We start from the raw sequence: 20,996 nt of genomic DNA, 5'->3' as shown, positions 1-20,996 counted from the left end.
GGGCCTAAACTGTTACAAGAATTCTTCGGCCTTGCTAAGTATCCTGAAACCTAGTTGCTAAGAGAGTCAGTCCACTTAACCTTTTGAAAACCATTCACACTGTTACTCCACAAGCTTTTCTCCTCATAAAAGCAGATTCTCTCTTCTCCATCTACCTCCACCCATTACAGTACTCTATTATTTTTTCTTTCACCTACTGAAGGAAGTAGAACAGGAGTTGACTTTTGTCCTAAACATTTAACTTTGCAAAATCTCAGACTGTGTAGTTGATACTATAACTGCTACTGTCTCTGGTTAGAGCATTCCTTATGGAAATCAGTAAGGATTTATTTTGCATGGTCAAATAGCTAGCAGATAAGATTAGAGAACGTTACTTTAGGTTACGCCCCCCCCTTTTGTACTGAGTTTTATATGTGTTTGTAGTAATGAATGTTGAGGAGGAGGAGATTGGATTTATACCCCGCCCTTCACTCAGAGTGGCTTACAAACTCCTTTTCCTTCCCCTCCCCACAACAGACACCCTATGAGGTAGGTGGGGCTGAGAGAGCTCAGACAGAAACTGCTCTTTCAAGAGCAGCTCTGACAGAACTATGGCTAGCCAAAGGTCATCCAGCAGCTGTGAGTGGAGGAGTGGGGAATCAAACCCGGTTCTCCCAGATTAGAGTCCACGCACTTAACCACTACAAATTACATATAGAAGGGACTGGAGAAAGAGATGATAAAAGTAAGAATGTTGTATTTCATTTTGATTCATTAAATGCACAGAAATTAATTTAAACCCGGAACATTGTTCATAAAAACCAAGGCGCAGAGGAAGTGGACTGTACAATCAGTCTAGTGGCTGAAGGTTTCCAAGGCAGCTCAGGATATTTGCCTGGAAAGGAAGGGTGGGGAGAGAGAGGGGAAGAGGAAAGGAAAACAAGGATGTTAAAACAGCTTATCGTCTCAGATCTTCTCATGCACACAAGTACGTCACATGACTTCAAGCACAATGTGATATTCCACAGCTCCCATTTCTGAACGCCTCTTCCCTTCTGCTTCTAAATACAAATCCTCAAGCTTTTTAGGAACAACAATGTAAATGGTGACTCAGGAAACGCCAGAACAAACTGCATCCTGGTGATGCAGTGTGTAAATTGAAAGTATTGCCCCTTTCTGCTTTCAGGCTGTCAATGTGCCACCCATGACCTCTTTTTGCTAGCCTCTCTGCTATGGGACTTCTTGGATGGGACACAGAGGCTGATGAGGGAACTCCCGCCTGTTTAGCCTCTCCTACACAGGATTACTCAGGTTGCAACATACCCCTTTGGTGACCCCAAATTAGCCCACTCATTTTGCAGCTGTGAGAGCATTCCAGCTGTCAGAAGTACATAGGGGTCGTTGGAACAAGAGAAGGTAAGATGCAAACAATGGTGCAACCTAGATTCTATCGAAAATTACTGGGGAAAACTCTTATATTTCCATAGGTCAGGACTGAACCCCAAGGATACAGCCTTAAAAATCTACTCCTTAAGCCCAACAAATTGCTTCGACATAATATGATATACCGAAACACAGCACTGCCTTGTCTCCCCCTTAACCATTCCTGTAAACAGGACTGAATGCATACCTTTATAAAGGAAGCTGCTTGCTTGGCGGAGATCCCTTCAATTTTTTCAAAGTCTTCTACCTGGGGAGAGATGCAGTGGCATTATACAGCTGCCAAATCACACAGGTGGACATATCTAAGAACCAAGCAAGGCATAAGAACTGCTCAGAATGAGGCACACCTGGAACACACAACTGTGTCTGGATCAGTGACACTACTGCAGGCTAGCTGTGCTCTGGAAAGTGAGGAAGATGACCTCATGCAAAAGGCTGTCGGTATGAAGGTCCACTGTGGTTCCAGTATTCTGGTGGAACTGGACAATAGCAGCTATAAATCTCCTCCTCTAAATGGTGGACACTGTTCTGGAACGAGTGTCTCCTCTCTTCCACAGTTGAGCATGAGTCAACGTATTCAAGGCTGCCCAGAAGATCGATTTGAAGCCAGCTCTCCCGTGATCAAGACCAGCTCTGCCTATCAGACCACGCTGGTGCCCTCATTTTGGACTGTAACTATTTTTACCACCCGTGATGAGGTGAGTTAGGTTATAAGAAGTGACTAATTCAGGGTCACCCAATGAATTGAACTTCTGAACCCAGGTCTTCCTAATCCAATATTTTTTTCCTACTGCACCACACTGGCTTTCAAAGCAGTGAGTCAGGACCAATGTTCCCTCTAAGCTGTGGAGTCTTGTGAGCAAAAATTCTACTTTGTGAGCTACTGGCATTAAAGTTGTGAGCGAGCGATTTGGCTGCTGCATCAATTAGCTTGCTCTAAAGCCATCCTTACTGAGCTAAGACAAAAATGTGTGAGCCAGGTTAAAAAACTGTGAGCTAGCTCACACTAACTCAGCTTAGAGGGAACACTGGTCAGGACCGCATTACCTGTTAAGGTAGCAGGCCAAAGTCCACACAGTGTTTTCTGTTCGAACAGCTATTCCCTCTCGGAAGTAACAGCTTCATCACCCAGAGAAATGATACCTACTCTCTGCAGCGTCTACTCACCTTCTTAAACGACCCGTGGAGGTCTCTCCAGGCCACAATGAGCAGAGCCTTCTTTTTGCCAATCCGGTGCAGAGCCATGAGATCTTTCTCCGAGCCTGTGTTCAGGAGGGCCAAGATGTTCTCTTTGGCACGAGCCAGCAAATCAGGTCGCAAAGCCATCTCCCATTCGGTGGGAGCTTCGTTTTCACAGCTGGAGACCGAAGTCTGCTCAGTCATCAAAAGGGAGAAGGGGGTGAGATGTCACACTGTCTTCTTTGGACTACTTCCTGACCTGGCCTCTTCCGACACATCTCAGAAACTCGTGAATGGGTTTACCTCAATGAGCAGTGATGGAAAAGCTTCCCGGAAATACTGTTTGCCCATAACCACTGATCTCCCTCCTCCCATTTTGGAATTCCTTTCCTCGGGAGCTGATGAAGACAATTGTTTCCCAAAAGGCCAACTGGATGGGTGTGAAGACGTATCTTAACAAGAGGGCCTTTGAGTTAGATCAGTAAGGTACAGTGTGGCAGGGCAAGCGGCACTATTGGGAAGCTGACTCCCTCCTTCTGATTGTATTTTACTGGCTTTTAATTGATTTGTACCATATTGCCCTGCATGGCCCAGGCTAGCCCGACCTTGGAAGCTATGCAGGGTCAGCTCTGGTTAGGATTTGGATGGGAGACCACCAAGGAAGTCCAGGGTTACTGTGCAGAGGCAGGCAGTGGCAGACGACCTGTGTTAGTCTTGCCTTGGAAACCCCACAGGGTCACCATACTTTGGCTGCAACTTGATGGCTCTTCCCACCACCACCACCACCGTATTCTATTTTTGTTGTAAACCACGTCGAGGACTGTTTAGTTCCAAGGTGGCCCATAAATACACAAAACTAAACTAATACTCTTTCCTGTTGTTATATTCCTCATTCGTGCAGAAAGAGGAGGCTGCTCCACAGTCCTGGCAAATGCTCTGTGCTAAGAACACGGGCTAGATCACACCTCAGGATTCTCTGCAGCATACCGGCTTCGTCAGCAGATGAGACCATGTACAAAGCTCAAAAACTACTGGTTCAGACCACATTTCCCACATATGGAACACTACATTCAGTCTCCACTAAAAAGGTGTCAAAGATAGCTGAGCAGGGGACACCGTTGGCTTTGACTAGCTCCTGTGCTGCTTTGGTTTGACATTTCCCCTCTTTCTGGCTTTGTTTTCCATCCAGCTTTAAGCATTCAATTCTTGCTTACCATGAGTGTCCCAACCCCCCACCCACACAGACACACACAGACACACCTTCCTCTTCCGTCCTCTCTTCCTCTGTTGTATGATGGTCACAGTGTCTTCTTCCTGGGTCTTCTCGGGTGTCTGCACTGGAAAGAAAGGGGGGGGGGGAGAGCTCGAACCTTATAAGAAAGAGGAGAAAAGATCTGGATGCAGGACTCTCGAGTATGCTCACCTTTCTGGAAGGGCAATACCACGGCCTTCTTTCGGGGCTTGGCAGGCAGACGGGGGGCAGGCCCAGGCTTTTCATTCTGAGCAGCTGTGGCTTCCATCTCCTGCTGCCTCTCTTGCAGAGCCTGCAGAGACAGAGAAGTCGAGCAGAATCAGGGATGCTGCTAGCAGGCTCGCGGCCTAGCATGGCGTTATGATCCAGAGATTCAATCAGCTGGCCTCCCCACCCACCCCATCCTTCCGTGTGGGTAAGGCAGAAGGGGCCAGAGACTAGCAAGGACCTTGGAAATGAAAGCCATGGACACTGATGTTTACTTATAACAGCCATGTGCACTGTGCTGAGTTGGCTTCAAGGGCTGCCTGCCAGCTGCCGATTTTGGAAGTAGAAGACGAAGACGAGACTGGATTTATACCCCGTCCTTCACTACCCAAAGGAGTCTCAGAGCGGCTTACAAACTCCTTTCCCTTCCCCTCCCCACAACAGACACCCTGTGAGGTAGGTGGGGCTGAGAGAGCTCTTGACAGAAACTGCTCTTTTTCAAGGACAGCTCTGACAGAACTATGGCTTGCCCAACGGCATCCAGCAGCTGCAAGTGGAGGAGTGGGGAAATCAAACCCGGTTCTCCCAGATTGGAGTCCGCACACTTACCACTACACCAAACTGGCCATGTAAAAAGAAAGTCCTAAGTAGTCATTTAAACAGAGTAATATATCAATAGGAATATGATTTGACAAACAAACATGCATGCAGTTAATTATTACAGAAACCCTGTTGGAACACGGAGGAGAAAGGAGACATCTGAGCCACACGGATACATTTGTTCCTAGGAGAGGGAAAGGAAGAGCCTCACCTTCAGTTTCTGCTGGGTCTCTTCCAGCTGCTTCACAAGGCGCTGCCGTGCCTTGCGGGGGGTGTTGAGGAGGGGCAGCCCATGACTCCCAGCCCTCGCGTGCTCTTTCTCCAGGGCCTCCAGGCGCAAGAGCCGTTGGGCCACGGCCGGCTCAAGATTCTCCAGAGGTATCAAGGAACTGGCGGGGGGAGAAAGACTCGGCTTTTCTTTATCACGCCTTGGCCACAGCTTCTACCACACCAGCAAAAGCCATATTCCCTCTCAACCCGCACTGCTAAAAGACCTGGCGCCTGACCTGAGCGGCTTCTCCTCCAATTGGGTTTGGTGGTCCTCCTCAAGGCAGGGCCTCTTCGCCTCAAGCTCTGCATCCCTGGAGTCTGCAGAAGGTCTCTTGGCTGCTGCTGAGGGTGAGAAAGGGCAGACTGCGGGAGATTCTAGGGCCGTCATTTGGCTTTCACCCCGAACCCCTCCCCTCTTTACGGTACTTTTTATTTTTAAAAAATTTACAATACAATACATATGTTAAAATCACATTTTCAGTCATCGGGGAAAAGTACATTTCAATACAACAGTACTGCAATTAAATTAGTTCTAACAATTTTGATAGTTTTGCAACCCACCATACTTTTTGAATCCAAGATCTGATTGTGAGATGTTTACCAGATTTCCAGTTTTACGCTAATAGCAATTTTGCAACTGTAATCACGGCAAGTATCATCCTTATACCAACTTCTGGACAATATGCATTAATTAGTCCAAGTAATACCCCCTTAGGATCTAAAGGGAAGATACTCTCCATAATATGATAAATTTCTGTTAAGAATCTTAGACCAAAATATTTTCACCACTGGACATTTCTAAAATGTGTAAGTTCAGCTGCCTTTTCTCCACATTTCCAACATGCAGACTGCTTGTATGATACATCTTATTTATATGGAGTTAAATATTAGTTACAGATGACCTTGATGAACTTCACTCCCTTCCTTGTCTTTATTGCTGTAGCAACAGAAGAGGAGAAAATGTTTGCCATTCTTTTTCAGTAATTACTTCAACAATCATCTGTTGCCATATCTTTGCAAAACTACACTTTGATATTCCCAGAACTAGAAATAAACAGCCATATATGGCAAGTCCCTTCTGTAATTTCTTACTATATAACTTCTTATATACCATACCCTCAAACTCTTTTAATCCTTTTCCCCCCTTTTGCTCTAGGGAATCTTAGCTTCCTCTCAACAGGACTTCTGTTCCAGTTCTGCTCAAAACTTAAATAGGCCCGGCTTTTCCTTACCCATATCGGGCAGGGTTTCCTGTGTGAAGGGCTTATTCACCACTTGCTTGGACTTGGCAGCAAAGTTGAGGCTTGTGAGAGTGTCAAAGTAGTATCTCTTCTCGGGGGCGATGTTTGTTATGATCACGCTATGAGCGGTGCCACCCAGGGAATCCTAAAGAGAAAAAGAATGTCTAGGAGAAGCTCACCCCTTCTTTGCCCCAACGACGGTAAGATTTGCCGGCCTTCCAGAGGACCCAACTACCTGCAACAGACGGGTAAGCTTGCTGTCTCTGTAGGGCACCCGAGGCAGCCCCTGGTTGAGGGCATCCACCACCTTGCTGAGCACAAAGAGTGAAGTGTTGATGGCTCCGCTCTCCTTCAGACGCAGGCCTTTGTTGCCCGTCCGCCGGTTGTCCTCCGAGCCGGCCAAGTCAATGAGGCACAGTTTGGCGGCCCGGCGTGCGTAGGGGGGCCAACCCTGGGTCTGGCTCACCCATACCATCAGCACAGTGTGGCTGCGGCTGGAGCGCTGGTTCAGCTGTGTAGACGCCACCGTCCTGTTGGCGCTGGCAGGCAGGAAGAAGCTTTCAAAGTCGGAGAAGCTGGTGATCTCCTTCTGCGTCAGGCCTGGCACCAGGATGTGGTGGTTGCGATCCTCTCGGATTGGGAGGTCGTGGAGGGAGGGCTCTAGGAGATCCAACACCTGAGGGATGGCAAGACGGACAGCTAGTCCCAGGAGGGAGCGCTGGCTGCATCGGCAACCTTCGACAAAATGCTAACGGGAGGACGAGAACAGAAGCCGTGCTGGCATCCCCTGTTGCAAGCCAAAGGACAACGCTTTTCCCATGATGCCCAGCTCCTCCCTCCCCATCTTGTTCTATGCCAGGTTCTCCCCAAATCTCATCTCCCAGGTCTTCCTCCCCGCTACGCGTCATTGCTCACTCACAGAGCTCTAGTTCATCATCTTTTACCTTCTCTTGGTATATTTCCAGGTAGGACATGGAAATAGAGTACTTCCACTCATCCCCCGAAGCATTCCTCGTCATCTGCAAGAGATCCCGAAGCGCCCGTGGTATCACCCCTGGCTGATCCGGACTCCCCAACATGGTGTGTGTTTTACCTGCCATTTTGGTGATAGAAAAGGGGTGTGTGGGGGGGGGGGGGAGAAATTCAGAGAAGAGTTCTGGGTCAGTTCCCAATTCCAGCCCACTTCTTGACTTCAGCTCCTCTAGGTTGGTTTAGTCCATTTGCCCCCTCCCTTGATATTCACCTGCTCCGGTAGGTCCATAAGCCAAGATGCTGGCATTCTGCCCCTCCAGCAGATGGCGCAGGACAGGCTGAACTGATCCCATGTAGATGTCATTTTGGGTGGCTTTTTCGCCATAAAAGGCATCGAACCTGGTCGGAAAGGAGGCATGATTGTAGGCCACTGGCTTTTTTAGAAAACCAGTGGTTTCTAAAGGTAGAAGAGGCAACTGGAGGTCAAATCCAACCCTCAAGTGCTTCCCCAGCACAGCCATAACATCTAAAGTACCTTCCCCTGTAGAGGGAGCACCACTGTGCACCCTTGGCACACACACCCCCGAGCCAAAATATAGCAAAGGACTCTTTGGGGTTGCTCCCTCACAGTGCAAACAGCAACAGAGGCGCTGGGAGAGTTCTTCCCTTGTCACTCATTCACTCACTCCCACATGTGAAACAAGACGGAGGCAAATGGTTGCAAGCAGGGAAGTGCCTAAAGGGGGAGGTGTCCATGGACCTGCTTTCACTGGGTGGGTGGCACAAGAGCGCTGAAGAGCCCTTGAGTGGGAGTACATCAGTTACCAGAGCCAACATGGCTGCCCTGGGAAATTATACTCACTGACCCTGGGTCTATGGGTCAGGAGGAACCCAGTCCTCCTGAATCCTCTGCCCAACTCACCGGTACTTCATTGTCTCCATCTCATTTCTCCAGTTGAGGATCTCCAGGGAGTGGGAGTCCACCCCTCGCACACAGGGGGCATTCTGACCCTGTCCAGTTCCCACACAAGGCCGCAGTCGCACACAAACCCGCACCCGGGCTTGTGCTTTAGTGGAGACTCGCCGGAACTCGGCCTGACTTAGTCGTTGGCTAGTCGTCATGAATACCTACGATGAGAAAAGGTTTGGGGGTTAGACAGAACAGCAACTGACAACCCTAACCCCATACGCCAAGAAACATTTACTGGGTTTTCAATTGTGATCTCTACATTCCTGTGAAACTGGAAACTTCTGTCATTGTTAGCCTCGGGAAGCACCAGCAGCCATTTGGAGCGACACAGCCCCACTGTTCATAACTAGCCAGGTACTAGGGTAACAGATAACTGCTGCAGCCTCATCCAGACTCAGTCTCCATCCACACATTTCCAATCATATTTTCAAGTCTCTTGCTAATCAGGAGGTACCAAAGCTAGGACGTGGGGTATTGCACCACAAATGAAATTAATGTTATTTTTACAAGAAAAACTGTATGTGCTTAATTTGGCTTTTATGACTCCTTTCAGGATGAAACTTAACAGGTAAAACTAGGCTAGCACTTCACACTGATCCACACATTAGGTGCCCAATCCAAGTCACTAGCTTACTTGGGGGCATAAATAGACATGAAGTCATTAGGGTAAGCAGGCAGAAGAAGAAGAGATTGGATTTATACCCCGCCCTTCACTTGGAGTCTCAGAGCGGCTTACAAACTCCTTTCCCTTCCCCTCCCCACAACAGACACCCTGTGAGGTGGGTGGGGCTGAGAGAGCTGTGACACAAACTGCTCTTTTTCAAGGACAGCTGTGCCAGAGCTTGTGACTGACCCAAGGTCACACCACCAGGTGCAACTGGAGGAGTGGGGAATCAAACCCGGTTCTCCCAGATTAGAGTCCGCACACTTAACCACTACGCCAAACTGGCAAAACAACCATACTACCATATAACTGCAAATGGTCAACAATGGTTAAAAAGCACCTGCGGTTCAAAATATTGAAATTGTGAGATCTGCTGTCAGGGTATATAGTGAAGATGTCATTGGTTTTGTTCGCTTTACAAAGGGAGTAGACAGATTCATGGAGGAGAGGTCCATCAGCCACTACTAACCATGATGACTAAAGGCAACCTCCATATTCTTAGGCAACAGACCTCTGAAACTAAGCTTAACATGGTGAATGGGCGGGTGGTTGTAGCGGAACCAGCCTGCTCTGACCTGCAGGCCCTATTCTACCCTGCCCTCCTAGGGGTTCCCAACTTCCACTCTCGGATAGCCTGCCACTACCACTTAATAATTGTCGGGATTTCCCACTGGGAGAATCAGGAGTCCCAGCTTCCCTTCCAAGTTCAGCTCAGTGTCTTCCACTGCCTAGCACCTGGTCACCATGGGGATAGATTACTGCCTTGGGTGCCCTTGGAGGAACAGGCACTTGCCATCTGCCTGCCTTTCCCCTGCCCCCCTTCAGATAGCGTGTTCCAGATGGTGGAAGTCTATGTGGTACAGAAAACCGCTCCCAGCATTAAAAGCTATGAAGTAAGTATTTAATAAAATGTTTACAGGTATACTTTTAGCACAGCACCAGATTGAGCAAGGAATCCAAAAGAAATTGGTAAAAACGCAAATCCTCTGTCCCTTCCTCTGTACATGCCCTGTCAGTTGTTAAAATATAGGACAGGCCCTTTAGCTCAGATGTTCTAGTTCTCTACAGAGTTCCAATTACCTTGAAGTTCCCGGTGAGCACATGGTCAAAAATGGCCACCTTCCCAGAGGAGAGGTCTTTGTGTTTCCTCTCATGGTCTCAGCATCCCAGGAAAAGAGACCACCTTCCTCTGGCAAGATTTTATAATCTCTGATACTCCACTCCCTTGACCCCAGTCAGCCCAAGTCAAGGAAGCTTTTCCTGTCATCTCCAAAAAATTCCTTCCTCAAGCCTCTCTAGAACTTGACACCCTCAACTCTCTGTTCCCTGCCTGAAGAAGGGGGAGGGGAGAAGGGGGAAGCTGGACCATCCCTTTTGTCTGTAGGTGGGCTGAGGCACCACCCCCAATATAGGGGGCAGTGGCTGAGGTAAAAGGGAACTGACTTCCACCTCTGCCTAGAAAGAAATAAACGTTACAATGCAAAGTGGAGGCTTTCTCCTTGCCAGCCTCCCAGGAGAAAATGTATTCATTCACAGGGGTCAATTAGGCTGAGGGTACAGTTGGAAAGAATATGGTAACAGCAAACAGATTTGAAGGTGAGATAGGTCTGATTCTGCCTATTACTTACATGGGAGCCCTAAACCACGCTGAATTCCATAATGGAGGAAAGGTAGAATATAATAAATATTGGCCCCCATCACACGGGCCGGATATCGCGGCGGCGGCGGGGAGGCGTGGCTAATTGCCCCGGCGCAGTTTGATTACGCGATCAGACGCGCCGGCTGCACACCACGGGTCCTTCCCTCGGTGCCAGCGGGTAAACAAGGGACCAGAGGGGAATGCCACGCTCCAGCGCGATCAAACCACAGGCGTCTGGAGGCAGCCCGTGGCAAACGTTTACTAGTACCTTGGAGGTACTAGTTTTTTAACTCGCATTGTTGGTGGTAAGCCACGGGTGCGCTCCACTTCCCAGATGTTGGAGTGTGATCGTGCCCAGATAATCTGCCCACCATCCGTGCCTCTCCCGCAGCAACTTTGCCGTGTGACCGGGGCCTTTAGTCACCAAGAGACTGGGAGAAACGGAATGTGGTTGGAAAGACCCACTGGCACCCCGCTTTTCTCAAAATTCCCTCCCATTCTGGAGTCACATCAGTTTGCAGTGAGACCATAGCTTTGCCCACGGAAGATCCCAGTTTCAATCTCTGGCACTCTCAGCGAAGAAAAGATCAATCAGCAGGTGATGTGAAAAATCTCCACCTGAGACCCTGGGCAGCCACTGCCAGAGTAGACATTAGCAGAAGTTTGACTCAGTCTTATACAGCATCCTGTGTTCAGTCCAATTTTAATTGATTTACTAAGCCATATTTTCCTGGTGACCTGGAGAGTTCCCCAAGTAGATGGAGTCCCCTAACTTGTCTGGGAATAGCCTTGATACATGGCTCTTCACCCATACAAGGGCCACACAGTTTGCTATTCAATAGCAATGTTTATTTACTTAAAACATTTATACCCCACTTCCCCCCCCAGTGGGAATCCAAAATAGCTTACAACATTGCTCTCTCCTCCTCCATTTCGGCCTCACAACAACCACCCTGCGAGGTAGTGAGTGATGTAAACCCCCCAAGCAGCCTCCACATCAGAGTGGAGATCTTAACCTGGATGTTCCCTATGACCAGCAAACCACACTGGCCTCACCTGTATAGCACCTCCAGCACCCAAAGCCGTTTACAGACACACATTTTCTTCTTCACTAGAAGAATCTGACCGAATCTAAGGCAGCATTCCTTCAGATACCAGCCCTCCCCATCGCACAGGCAGAGCCTAGATATACTTACCCTTTTAGGTTCTGGGACTCTGGGAGGGCGCCTGGGGACTCTGGGAGGGCGCATGGGGACGGCCGGGTTTGGGAAAGGGAAGGACCTCAGGGGAATATAACGCCATTCAGTCCACCCTGTAAAGCTACCCTTTTCCTCCAGGGGATCTGATCTCCGGGGTTTGGAGGTCAGTTGCAATTCCAGGAGATCGCCAGTCCCCCTCCCTGAAGGTTGGCAACCCTACTTTTAGGGACCCCGAGAGCCAGTGTGGTTTAGTGGTTAAGAGTGGCAAACTCTAATCGGGAGAACCGGGTTCGATTCCCCACTCCTCTTCCACATGCAGCCCGCTGGGTGACCTTTGGGTCAGTCACAGTTCCCTCACGAGCGGTCCTCGAAAGAGTTCTCTCAGCTTCACCTACCTCGCAGGGTGTCTGTTGTGGGGAGAGGAAGGGAAGGCGATTGTGAGTCGCTCCGAGACTCCTTCGGGTAGTGAAGAGCGGGGTATAAAAAACCAACTCTTCTTCCAACTTCTAGCTCAACAGAGCCTAAACCCTGGCCGACTGCTGCGAGGGAACGTAATTCGCTACGGACCGCTCCATGCAGCCACTCGCCAGCCCGTTCAGTCCGAAGCGGCTCGCACACAAAGGAGCGTTGAAAAGCTCCCCAACCTCCGTTTGTATTTGGCGCTAAGCCCGCCCCATCCACCCGAAGCAGGCCAATGGGCAGGGAAAGCGGGGACCACTGCGCGTGCGCGCCATCACCACCCGCCAGGTGCGCTTGCGCGTGAGTAGCCAGCCGCTTCCACAACGCCTCGGGCATGCGTACTCAAGCGGGAAGACGTTGGAGGAAACAAACCTCGTAGGCTTTTAAAGATATACCCAGGTGGGCAGCCGGGTTGGTCTGAAGCCATAGAAGAAAGTTAGGATCCGGTGGCACCCTCAAGACCAACACAATTTTATGCCAGGTGTCGCACCTTGAATAAATTTTTTGTTGGTCTTGAAAGATGCCACTGGGACCTGTTCGTAGACTTTAAATGAAGAGGGGGCGGGGCAGGGTGTGCTTACAAAACGGCAAGGGGACGTGCGGAAGTTTCAAAAGAGCGGCGCATGCGCCTTTGAGAAGGCATGGCCCATCTTCCCTCATCGCTGAGCGAAGGATGCTGAGGAATGGGCGCTCGATTGTGCGGGTTTCGGCTTGTGCTGCCTAGTTGTGGGTGAAGGGGGAGCGACTGCGATAGAGTCGCCGCCGCTTGTGCTCACCTGGGCACCTTTCGGGGCGGTGGGGGAGGGAACCTTTTGAGCGCAGGTCCCCGTTAGCCGTGATTCGTTCCCAGCAGGAGGAGGCCGAATCCCGGGGGCCTTCTGAGCCTCGGCAGGGCGCTCGTGTGTTCTTCCTGTCTTAAAGGGCTTGAGGACCAGAGACTGCCCAGCCTTTGGAAGCCGTCGGGGCTGAGTTCAGTGGCGGGGAGGGTTTGCTTAGGCGGATTCCACCCGGGTTGCTTTCTTTCACGGCTCGCCTGATGAAGAGCTGGGTGGCGAGCTCGGAAACGCGCACCCTACAATGACAGATCGACCCTACTCAGAAGTAAATCCCACCTAGTTAAGTGGGAGCTTGTTCCCAAGTAAGTGTGCGAAGAGGAGCAGCCGTGAAGCTCTTGCATTAAGTCTTTCCGTAAGGTTCTGAGATGTGCTTAACGGTGGCTGGATCGCGCGTCCAGAGAAGTGATTTTTCAGATAATGGGCACTTTCACACATGTTAAAGAATGCCTTTCAGTCCACGTCAGCGACCGTTTGCAAGTGGATTTTGCCATTCCACACGGTAAAATCCAGTTGCAAAGTGCATTGAAAGTGTGTTATTTAGTGTGTGTGTGAAAACACCCATAGTTGTGCAATTCTTAAGGCTGGTTGTTTAAAAAAGTTTTAAATGTAGAACTAAAATTTCAGATTGGGATGTTAACTGTTCCTGTTTACAGTTGACTGAAGGTTTTCCCCTATTCCTCGGTATAAGAAAGGAAGAAATTCGTGTAGTTTAAGGGATATCTATATATAATTTGAAAATCTGCTTGTGCCATTTGAAACAAGGTGGTATGTATTTTTGTTGCTAATGCAGTTCATATTCCTGTTGTAATATAGCTGAAAAGTGGCTTGTGTACATAAAAATTCCAGCTGAGTAGTCAGGTTGGCCTGTAGCAGCAAAAGTAAATAGGAATCCTTAAAACCTAAGATTGTTTTACTTGAGTGTACACTTTTGTGAGTCAGAGCTCATTTCTTCAGGTGCATGGTGCATCCATTAGGTCAGGGGTGGCCAAACTTGCTCAGCATAAGAGCCACATAGAATAAATGTCAGATGTTTTAGAGCCGCAGAACATGAGCAAATATTATATGCATGTTTTTATTTTAAAATATGCAAATTTGTTTTTATTAACATTAAATGAGACTGCAAAAAATAAAAGGGGTAAAAACATATTTATGATATTTATTTGTTTGCTAATGATATTTATTTGTTTGCTAATGATATTTATTTGTCTAAGAGAAAGAGAAAAAGAGAGAGGTGGAAAGAAAGCATGAAAGAGGTGGAAAGAAAGAGAGAGAGAGACAGAGAAACAAAGAAAGCAAATAGATGGGAGGGAGGGGGTGGTATGCCTCCCCTTCACTTCCCCAGCTGGGAGCCATACAATGTGTGTGAAAGAGCCACATGTGGCTCCCGAGCCGCAGTTTGGCCACCCCTGCATTAGGTAGTTAAGTATAACTATGGCGGTTTCCGTTGCCTTTCCTCTTATATTTCTGAGAAATGAGCTGGAGACTCCAGGATTTACCAGTCGAGAAGAAAGACAGCTAAGAGGAGACATATGATAGAGATTTATGAAACTGTGCATGGGCTGGAGAAAGTGGCTAGAGAGAGCTTTTTCTCCCATAATACTAGAACTTGGGAGCACTCAAGGAAGTCTTCGGGGTGGGGGGGAAGGTTCAGGAGAAACAAAAGGAAATACAACTAATTTGACATTTGAAGAAATTAGCTGACTCCCAAAAGCTTACGTGGATACATATTTTGTTAGTCTTTAACATACTACTAGACTCTTAGAACTGTATGTTGATAAAACTCAGCAAAGCAATAGAATCAGACTTCATTTAATGAGCACAAATTAACAGCCAAATGAGATGTGATGCTGAGAACTGTGAATAAATTCCTAAGTTGTTTTGTGTGTGTGATTTTAAAAATCAGGTGCATGTGCTTTTTAAAACAGCAAAAAAGTTTTTAGGTGCTCCTTCACAAAACTCCCAGCATCAAATCTGCTCTGACCGTTACCATGGATTCACCACTGTGTGTCATCTTTCAGATGTTTCTCTGGAAAGTAACGACTTTCTATTCTCCATAATTCTAGGCTTGGGTTGCGAATACCCCGTAGGAAGCCACACCCACAAAGACTGCTTCTCCGTGCAGAGATTTCCTCTCCCTGTAATTTTGAGGGCTCCTAATAAAAGGTATTTTCCTGCCTGCATCATTTTTTGTCTGCTGGGCCACAATAATCTATGAGTGCATTAAACCCACACAATACCTTTGCCGTAGGCAGTGCACTCTCTTCCTTATTGCTCACATTGTCTTCGCCTTGTTCATTGGATGTCTTGTGAGTACATTTTTCTTCTCTAATCCCTCTTCAGCCTTTTCGAGGAAAGCAGGCTGTATAAATAAGCTAAGTAATGTGTAGCAAGTTGGTTGTATGCCAGTGGCCATGTAGTAGGATCTCCATTATTCTCATCCATCAGACCCTGGGGAGAGGCCCGAAGTTTAAAAGATCAAGTTCAAATTCTAAACTTTGGCGGAATAAAGGCTGATGGAATTCTTGCTGTAGTGAAATGCCATTAAATTAATTGTGTGTGAATTCTTGCTGGATATTTTTAAATTGAGAAAAACTCCTTGGATAAGTGCATATCAAGTAACAAGGACCAGAGGAAAAGTGAGCTTTAAGAATATTATAGCCAGTGAAGAGGAACAGACACTCGATTGTGCTGTTTTTGGCTTGTGCTGGCTAGTTGTGGGTGAAGGGGGAGCAACTGCGATAGAGTTGCCGCTGCTTGTGTTCACCTGGGCACCTTTCGGGGTGGTGGTGGGAAGCCCTTTGAGCGCAGGCCGATCTAGTCCAGCATCCTGTCTCACAGTGGCTAACCAGTTCCTCTAGAGGGCCAACAACAGGGTATAGAGGCCAAGGCCTTCCGCTCATGTTGCTTCCTGGTTCTGGGATTCAGATGAATAGTGCCTCTGAATTTGGAAGTTCCCCTCAGTCCCCATGGCTAGTAGCCATTGATAGACTCATCCTCCATGAATCAAATCCCCTTTTAAAGCTGTTAATTCCTATGGCCAGTATTCCCTCTGAGCTGAGTTAGTGTGAGCTAATTCACAGTTTTCTAGCCTTCAGCTCACACATTTTTGTCTTCGCTCAGGAAGGACGGCTCCAGACCAAACTCATTTTATGCAGTAGCCAAATCGCTCACTCACAACTTTAATGCCAGTAGCTCACAGAGTAGAAGTTTTGCTCACAAGACTTCACAGCTTAGAGGGAGCATTGCCTATGGCCATCACTACATCCTCTGGCAGTGAACTCCACATTTTAGTCACCCTCTATATAAAGAACTATTTCCTTTTGTCCATCCTGGATCCACTGCCCATCAGCTTCATTGGAGGCCCTCAAGTTCCAGTAGTTTAGGAGAGGGGAAAAAATTGTGGCTCCGGTCACACGGGCAGGAAAATGCGGGGGGGAAGCGTGGCTGTTTGCCCCGGGGCAAACTAACACGTGGTTAAGCGATCAGACCTCCCGTGGAGGTCCCGTGGGTAGGGAGAGGTGCCGATCACAGGACAATCCTACGCACAAGAAAGAAGCGGTGCGGCAAACTGGGTTTTTTTTGTGTGTACACCAAAAATGCGCATGCTCCGTTGGGAGTGTGTGCGCATCCACGGAGACTTGGGGGGAAAAACACCTTTTTTGCAAGGGGACATGGGCGGGCGCCGGATGCCACCAGAAACGTGATCAGATGCCCGCCGTTGCCCCGCGGTTTCCGGAAACTAGTACCTCCGCGCGACTAGTGCTAGTACCTCCGAGGTACTAGTTTTTTGCTGTGTGTTTTCGGCAGGAAGCCTTGGTTGTGCCACGGAAGCGCTACGCTTCCTAGATGTGCCGGTGAGATCGCGCCTGGAAAATCCACCTGTCTTCCATCTCTCTTGCATGGCTAATGTTCCATGTGACCGCAGCCTATCTTTGTCAACTCCCTCCCCGTGCATAATTTTATAAACTTCTGTCATGCCCCCCCCCCCCCAGTCATGTCTTTTCTAAATTGAAAAGTCCCAGGCTCTTCAGCCTTGCTCCGACTTTCCTGGTAAGATGACTGTTTCTTGGCAAACTGGGCAAGAGCTGGGAACCCCCCCCCTTCTTTAGTTAAGCCACAAAGCAGCCTTTTAAGACAATAATATGTACCATTTGTGTTGGTTTTTTTGGGTTATAATCCTCGCGACAACCTCATAAGGCAGAGGAAATGTTATTATCCCCATATTGCAGGCTGAAGCTTCTAGGCTATGACTTGCTTAAAGGTCACCTTGCAAGCTCAGATCATGGCCAAGCTTTTTCTGATAGCAACTCGGTCTTGTAGCTGTCGTGTCCTGCCTGCCAAGCGTGGGGAATCCAACCCGGTTCTCCCAGATTAGAGACCGCGCACTTAACCACTACACCAGACTGGCTCTAAGGCGCTACTGGACTCAAATGTAGCTCTTCCGTAGCTCAGAGGAGATCTGAGACCGAGCTCACCAGTTCAAATCCCCGCCCTTCCCCCCCCTCCCCCGCTGTCTTACGCCTCCTGCTGTTTTGTGGAGGGCCCGCTCCAGAATGGCTGCTGTGTGGACCCAGGCCAGCCTTGGCCCCGCTGCATTTGGGTCTGAAAAGTCTCGCCTTCAGTTTTGTGGTCTCCCTCTCTCGCAGCAATGGAGGAGGCCAGCACTGTGGAGGAAGGAGAAGTGACCTCGGGGATGCAGTCCTTGGCAGTGGAAGACGGGCCCGCCTCTGAGCTGGCTGCCTCCGTGGAGGAGCGGGAGGAGGTGCCAGGAGAAGCAGAGGGGGAGCAGGCGGGAGAGGGAGGCGAATCCGCCGAGGAGGATTGGTGCGTGCCTTGCAGCGACGAGGAGCTGGACTCTCCGGACACCTGGATGCCTCCTCCCGTGGAGATCCGGCGCCTCTACGAACTCATTGCTTCCCAGGGGACTCTGGAGATCCAGACGGAGATCCTGCCCCGACGCAACCCCACCCCGGAGCCTGACAGCGAAGACGAGGATAAATCTGAGGGGCAGCCTGACAATCCGGAAGAGGAGGAGGAAGAGAAGTGAGCGCAGCAGGGGCCTGAAGTTTGAATGAAGGGACAGGAGGAAGGATTGGGGGAGGGGGTCAAGGAGCCGCTTCCAGGGAGGGCTGTGTTGATTCTGGTTTTCTCTGTTTCCTCCAGGCCTCACGTGCTGACAGAGTTTGACTTTGACGATGAGCCCATCTCACCCAAAAGCTCCCTGATCGATCGCCGGAGAACCCCTGGTATGTGACCAAGGAAAGCCATCCTTCCCTGCACTAACCTTCTTTGGACTCCTGCCCTTTTCAGAAAACTTGGGTTGCGGTCACACGTGCCAGAAAAAAATGGGGGGGGGAGTGAGGCTATTTCCTCTGGAGGAATTTGACCTGCAGTTGCATGCTCACGCCTCCCTTTGAAGCTGCGGGCACAGTCCGTCAGTGCGTGATCAGACGCAACTGCGGGTGAGTCGTTATTTTGTGTGTGTGTGCTGTTTTTCCCCCATGCACTTAACCGAGGGATCTATGAATCGCACCTTCTCGCCGAGGGCTCCCTACGGAGTTTGTGATAATGTGCATACTGCGAAAGGGGAAAAAAACAATGGCACAGAGTCAGGATGGCCTGATCAGACCATCCCGATGCCATGAGAGCACGCTGGAGCGATCAGACATGGGAAAGTCTGTCCGTGGCCCATCACAACCCGTTTACTACCAGATTTTCCCTGGTGTCTTTTAACTACGCTTCTGTGGCGGAGCAGAACGGGTTGCTGACGGCTGCGGGGCGCTTCCCAGATGTTGTTGTCTGACCACTCCCTTTAAATCCGCCCAGCATCTGCGCCTATGTCGGGTCTAATTGTGCATATAATTGCAAGCCTTGGTGTTTGCCACGCCTTCCTGTATCCCAGGGGGCCCCACTTCCATCCTTACCCTGATTCACCCTGTGCCAGCCTCCTTGTTCCTGTTCCACGGTCCCGTCCTTAGGTCCTGTCCTTCCCCCACCCCTTCACCCCTGGAATCCTAGATTAAGCCTTGCTCCTCCATGCCGGAATTGGCTGTTCAAGCCATCCCGAGGAAAGCTTGGCCGGCAGAGTTTGTGGCTGTTAGATGTCGTAGAGTGGAAAAGGGAGGAAGAGAGTCTATTTGGCATGCTTTCAGGTCACCAAAGGGGAAACTTGCCAGGCTTATGCAGAAGACCGTAAGAATATGTCCCGCTGACCCTGATCTAGTCAACCGGAATGTGCAGGGAGATGCTCATTCACCTCCATCACACAGTCAGGGATGGAAGGCAGGACTGAGCGGAGTGGTTTCCTAGCGATCCTTTGGGGTCGAGGTCTGCCTCTCCCTTTGAAAATCTTGGCCCTCCCCTTGCTCCTGTTGCCTGAAGTTCTCAAGTCCTATTTTTTAAAAATTCCATTTTGCAGGGTCTTCAGCGAAGAGCCAGAAGCGGGAGGCCCGCCTGGATAAGGTGCTGTCCGACATGAAGCGCCACAAAGTCTTAGAGGAGCAGATTTTGAAGACCGGCAGGGACCTCTTTGACCTGGACTCGGATGATGTGCCCACTCCGAAACGGCCCCCGGGCCTTTTCTTGCGCCAGCGCAAATACTGACAGCCATGAAGAAGATGGGCTTTTTGACCCTTGGGGGTTGGCTGAATGGAGCAAAAGGCTGCTGAGTTTTTGAATGCTAAAGCAGATCGACACACTGCCACGCTACTTCAGGCGGCGTCTTGGACTTCAGCTCAGATCCTGCACTGGCTGCAGGAGGTATTTCCTTGGAGTTATTCAGGAATGATCAAACTCCATGAGTTTGTTTACTGACTTACTAATGTCTAGATTTGGGGTTGGTTTGTTTCCCCCCCCCCAGAAATTGGTGGGTGAATCAGGAGGCGGGGGTGGGCATCAGCCAAGAAAGTGGCGCCAGCGGGGTGGATGGGCACTCTGCATGCAGCCCTTGCCCGCCTCTCTCCCCCTCCTCCCCATCCCAGGTCGGAAAGGAGAGCCTGTTAAATATGTTGAGAACTGCAGATGCTGGGAAACCACTCTCTGTATTTCTGGTTGGCACAGAAAGAGTGCGAGGAAGAGTGAGAAGGAAGCGGAGTACATCAAGCACTGACAGTTGAATTCAGGAAGCTGAGAAATTTTTAACAAGGTGCTTTTTTATGGCACTAAAATTTAGCAAGAATTGGCAGAAGGCAAAGGAATTACTTGGGAGACTCATAAGCTGCTAAGCCTTGTTGGTGCCACCAGCAAAAAGGGTGGCAGTGCAACCTAATGGGTGCAAAAGGCTGGCAGAAGGACTCGTCTGCCTTTGTACAGAAACACTGGTGGCGGGGGGGGGGACGCAGTCCCTTGATGCCCCCTCCTGTCCCTATGCAAAGCCATCTTGACCATGACACTTGGAGGGCATCCATGCACCTCCAGGGGCGCGTCTCTCCTTGATGTTTAGTGACCTCTTCATTCCCTTTGGAAGCCTTTTCTGGGGCAGGAATTTTCTCGGTCGTTAACTTTCTAGAGCTGTGATGTCTTGGACCTCCCGGATCACAAAACTTTGGCCATTTTGAGATTTACTGGACAAGCGGTGATTTCTTTTGTGGGGGGCTGTGGTTCTGCTCTAATAAAACACGTCAGATTAACGATGATCAAAAGGCGTCTGAATACTTGCAACAAAACACATGTGGGACAGAGAGGTGGGGGGAATCTAATGATTTCTTTATTGGAGTACAGGTTGGTTAGCAGGAATCTGGGGGACTAAGTCCCACCGCACAAACTTTGCAATACAGACAGAGGGTAGGAAATTAACCGAGGATCACAGACAGGTTGAAGCAGAGTGTTTAACTGGTCTTGCTTCTCCCTCACCATTCCCCCCCCCAACACAGAGAGGTCCATGACACTAAAACCACAGGCTCATGGGGCTTCGATGGACTTTGGCAGCATCCACACCTGAGGCAGCCCCTGAAAGGTTAGACCCAGAGGAGAAGAGAGCTGGCCAGAGGGACCCACCCAGGTTGGGTGCACCAAAAGTGAAAAGCAACCCAGAGACACCAGGTCCAAAAGAGCTACAGGACAAGTCACCGCATCCTCTCGAGACAGA

The 20,996-nt window shown here is 49.4% G+C and overlaps 2 protein-coding genes across 7 annotated transcripts; one reads left to right on the top strand and one right to left on the bottom strand.

The window, feature by feature from the left end:
- Positions 1-784: 784 nt before the first annotated feature.
- Positions 785-12,507, bottom strand: KIF22 (kinesin family member 22). Of its 4 annotated transcripts, none has more exons than XM_015419578.1 (13): positions 12,447-12,507; positions 8,066-8,271; positions 7,415-7,542; positions 7,116-7,264; positions 6,407-6,847; positions 6,163-6,316; positions 5,167-5,293; positions 4,872-5,049; positions 4,025-4,145; positions 3,862-3,938; positions 2,590-2,793; positions 1,610-1,669; positions 785-874 (listed from the first exon to the last, which is right to left on the bottom strand). In XM_015419578.1, the coding sequence occupies exons 2-13, from the start codon at positions 8,263-8,265 to the stop codon at positions 830-832; spliced, it is 1,884 nt and encodes a 627-aa protein (XP_015275064.1). In that variant the 5' UTR covers positions 8,266-8,271; positions 12,447-12,507; the 3' UTR covers positions 785-829. The 4 variants fall into 4 exon arrangements, with proteins under 4 accessions (XP_015275064.1, XP_015275063.1, XP_015275065.1 ...); XM_015419577.1 differs by lacking the exon at positions 12,447-12,507 and adding an exon at positions 12,011-12,038; XM_015419579.1 differs by lacking the exon at positions 12,447-12,507 and adding an exon at positions 12,011-12,038 and having other exon boundaries at positions 5,167-5,272.
- Positions 12,402-19,525, top strand: PAGR1 (PAXIP1 associated glutamate-rich protein 1). 3 transcript variants are annotated; one of them, XM_015419581.1, is made up of 5 exons: positions 12,821-13,212; positions 14,974-15,073; positions 17,557-17,953; positions 18,074-18,156; positions 19,329-19,525. In XM_015419581.1, exons 3-5 carry the CDS (start codon positions 17,559-17,561, stop codon positions 19,511-19,513), a joined length of 663 nt encoding a protein of 220 aa, XP_015275067.1. In that variant the 5' UTR covers positions 12,821-13,212; positions 14,974-15,073; positions 17,557-17,558; the 3' UTR covers positions 19,514-19,525. The 3 variants fall into 3 exon arrangements, with proteins under 3 accessions (XP_015275070.1, XP_015275067.1, XP_015275068.1); XM_015419584.1 differs by lacking the exons at positions 12,821-13,212; positions 14,974-15,073 and adding an exon at positions 12,402-12,473; XM_015419582.1 differs by lacking the exon at positions 14,974-15,073 and having other exon boundaries at positions 13,204-13,212.
- The last annotated feature ends 1,471 nt before the right edge of the window (positions 19,526-20,996 follow it).

The sequence above is a fragment of the Gekko japonicus genome, unplaced genomic scaffold, assembly GCF_001447785.1.
Source record: "Gekko japonicus isolate JY-2015 unplaced genomic scaffold, Gekko_japonicus_V1.1 scaffold923, whole genome shotgun sequence".
Taxonomy (NCBI): Eukaryota; Metazoa; Chordata; class Lepidosauria; order Squamata; family Gekkonidae; genus Gekko; species Gekko japonicus.
This window is presented reverse-complemented; position numbering and strand designations above follow the sequence as displayed.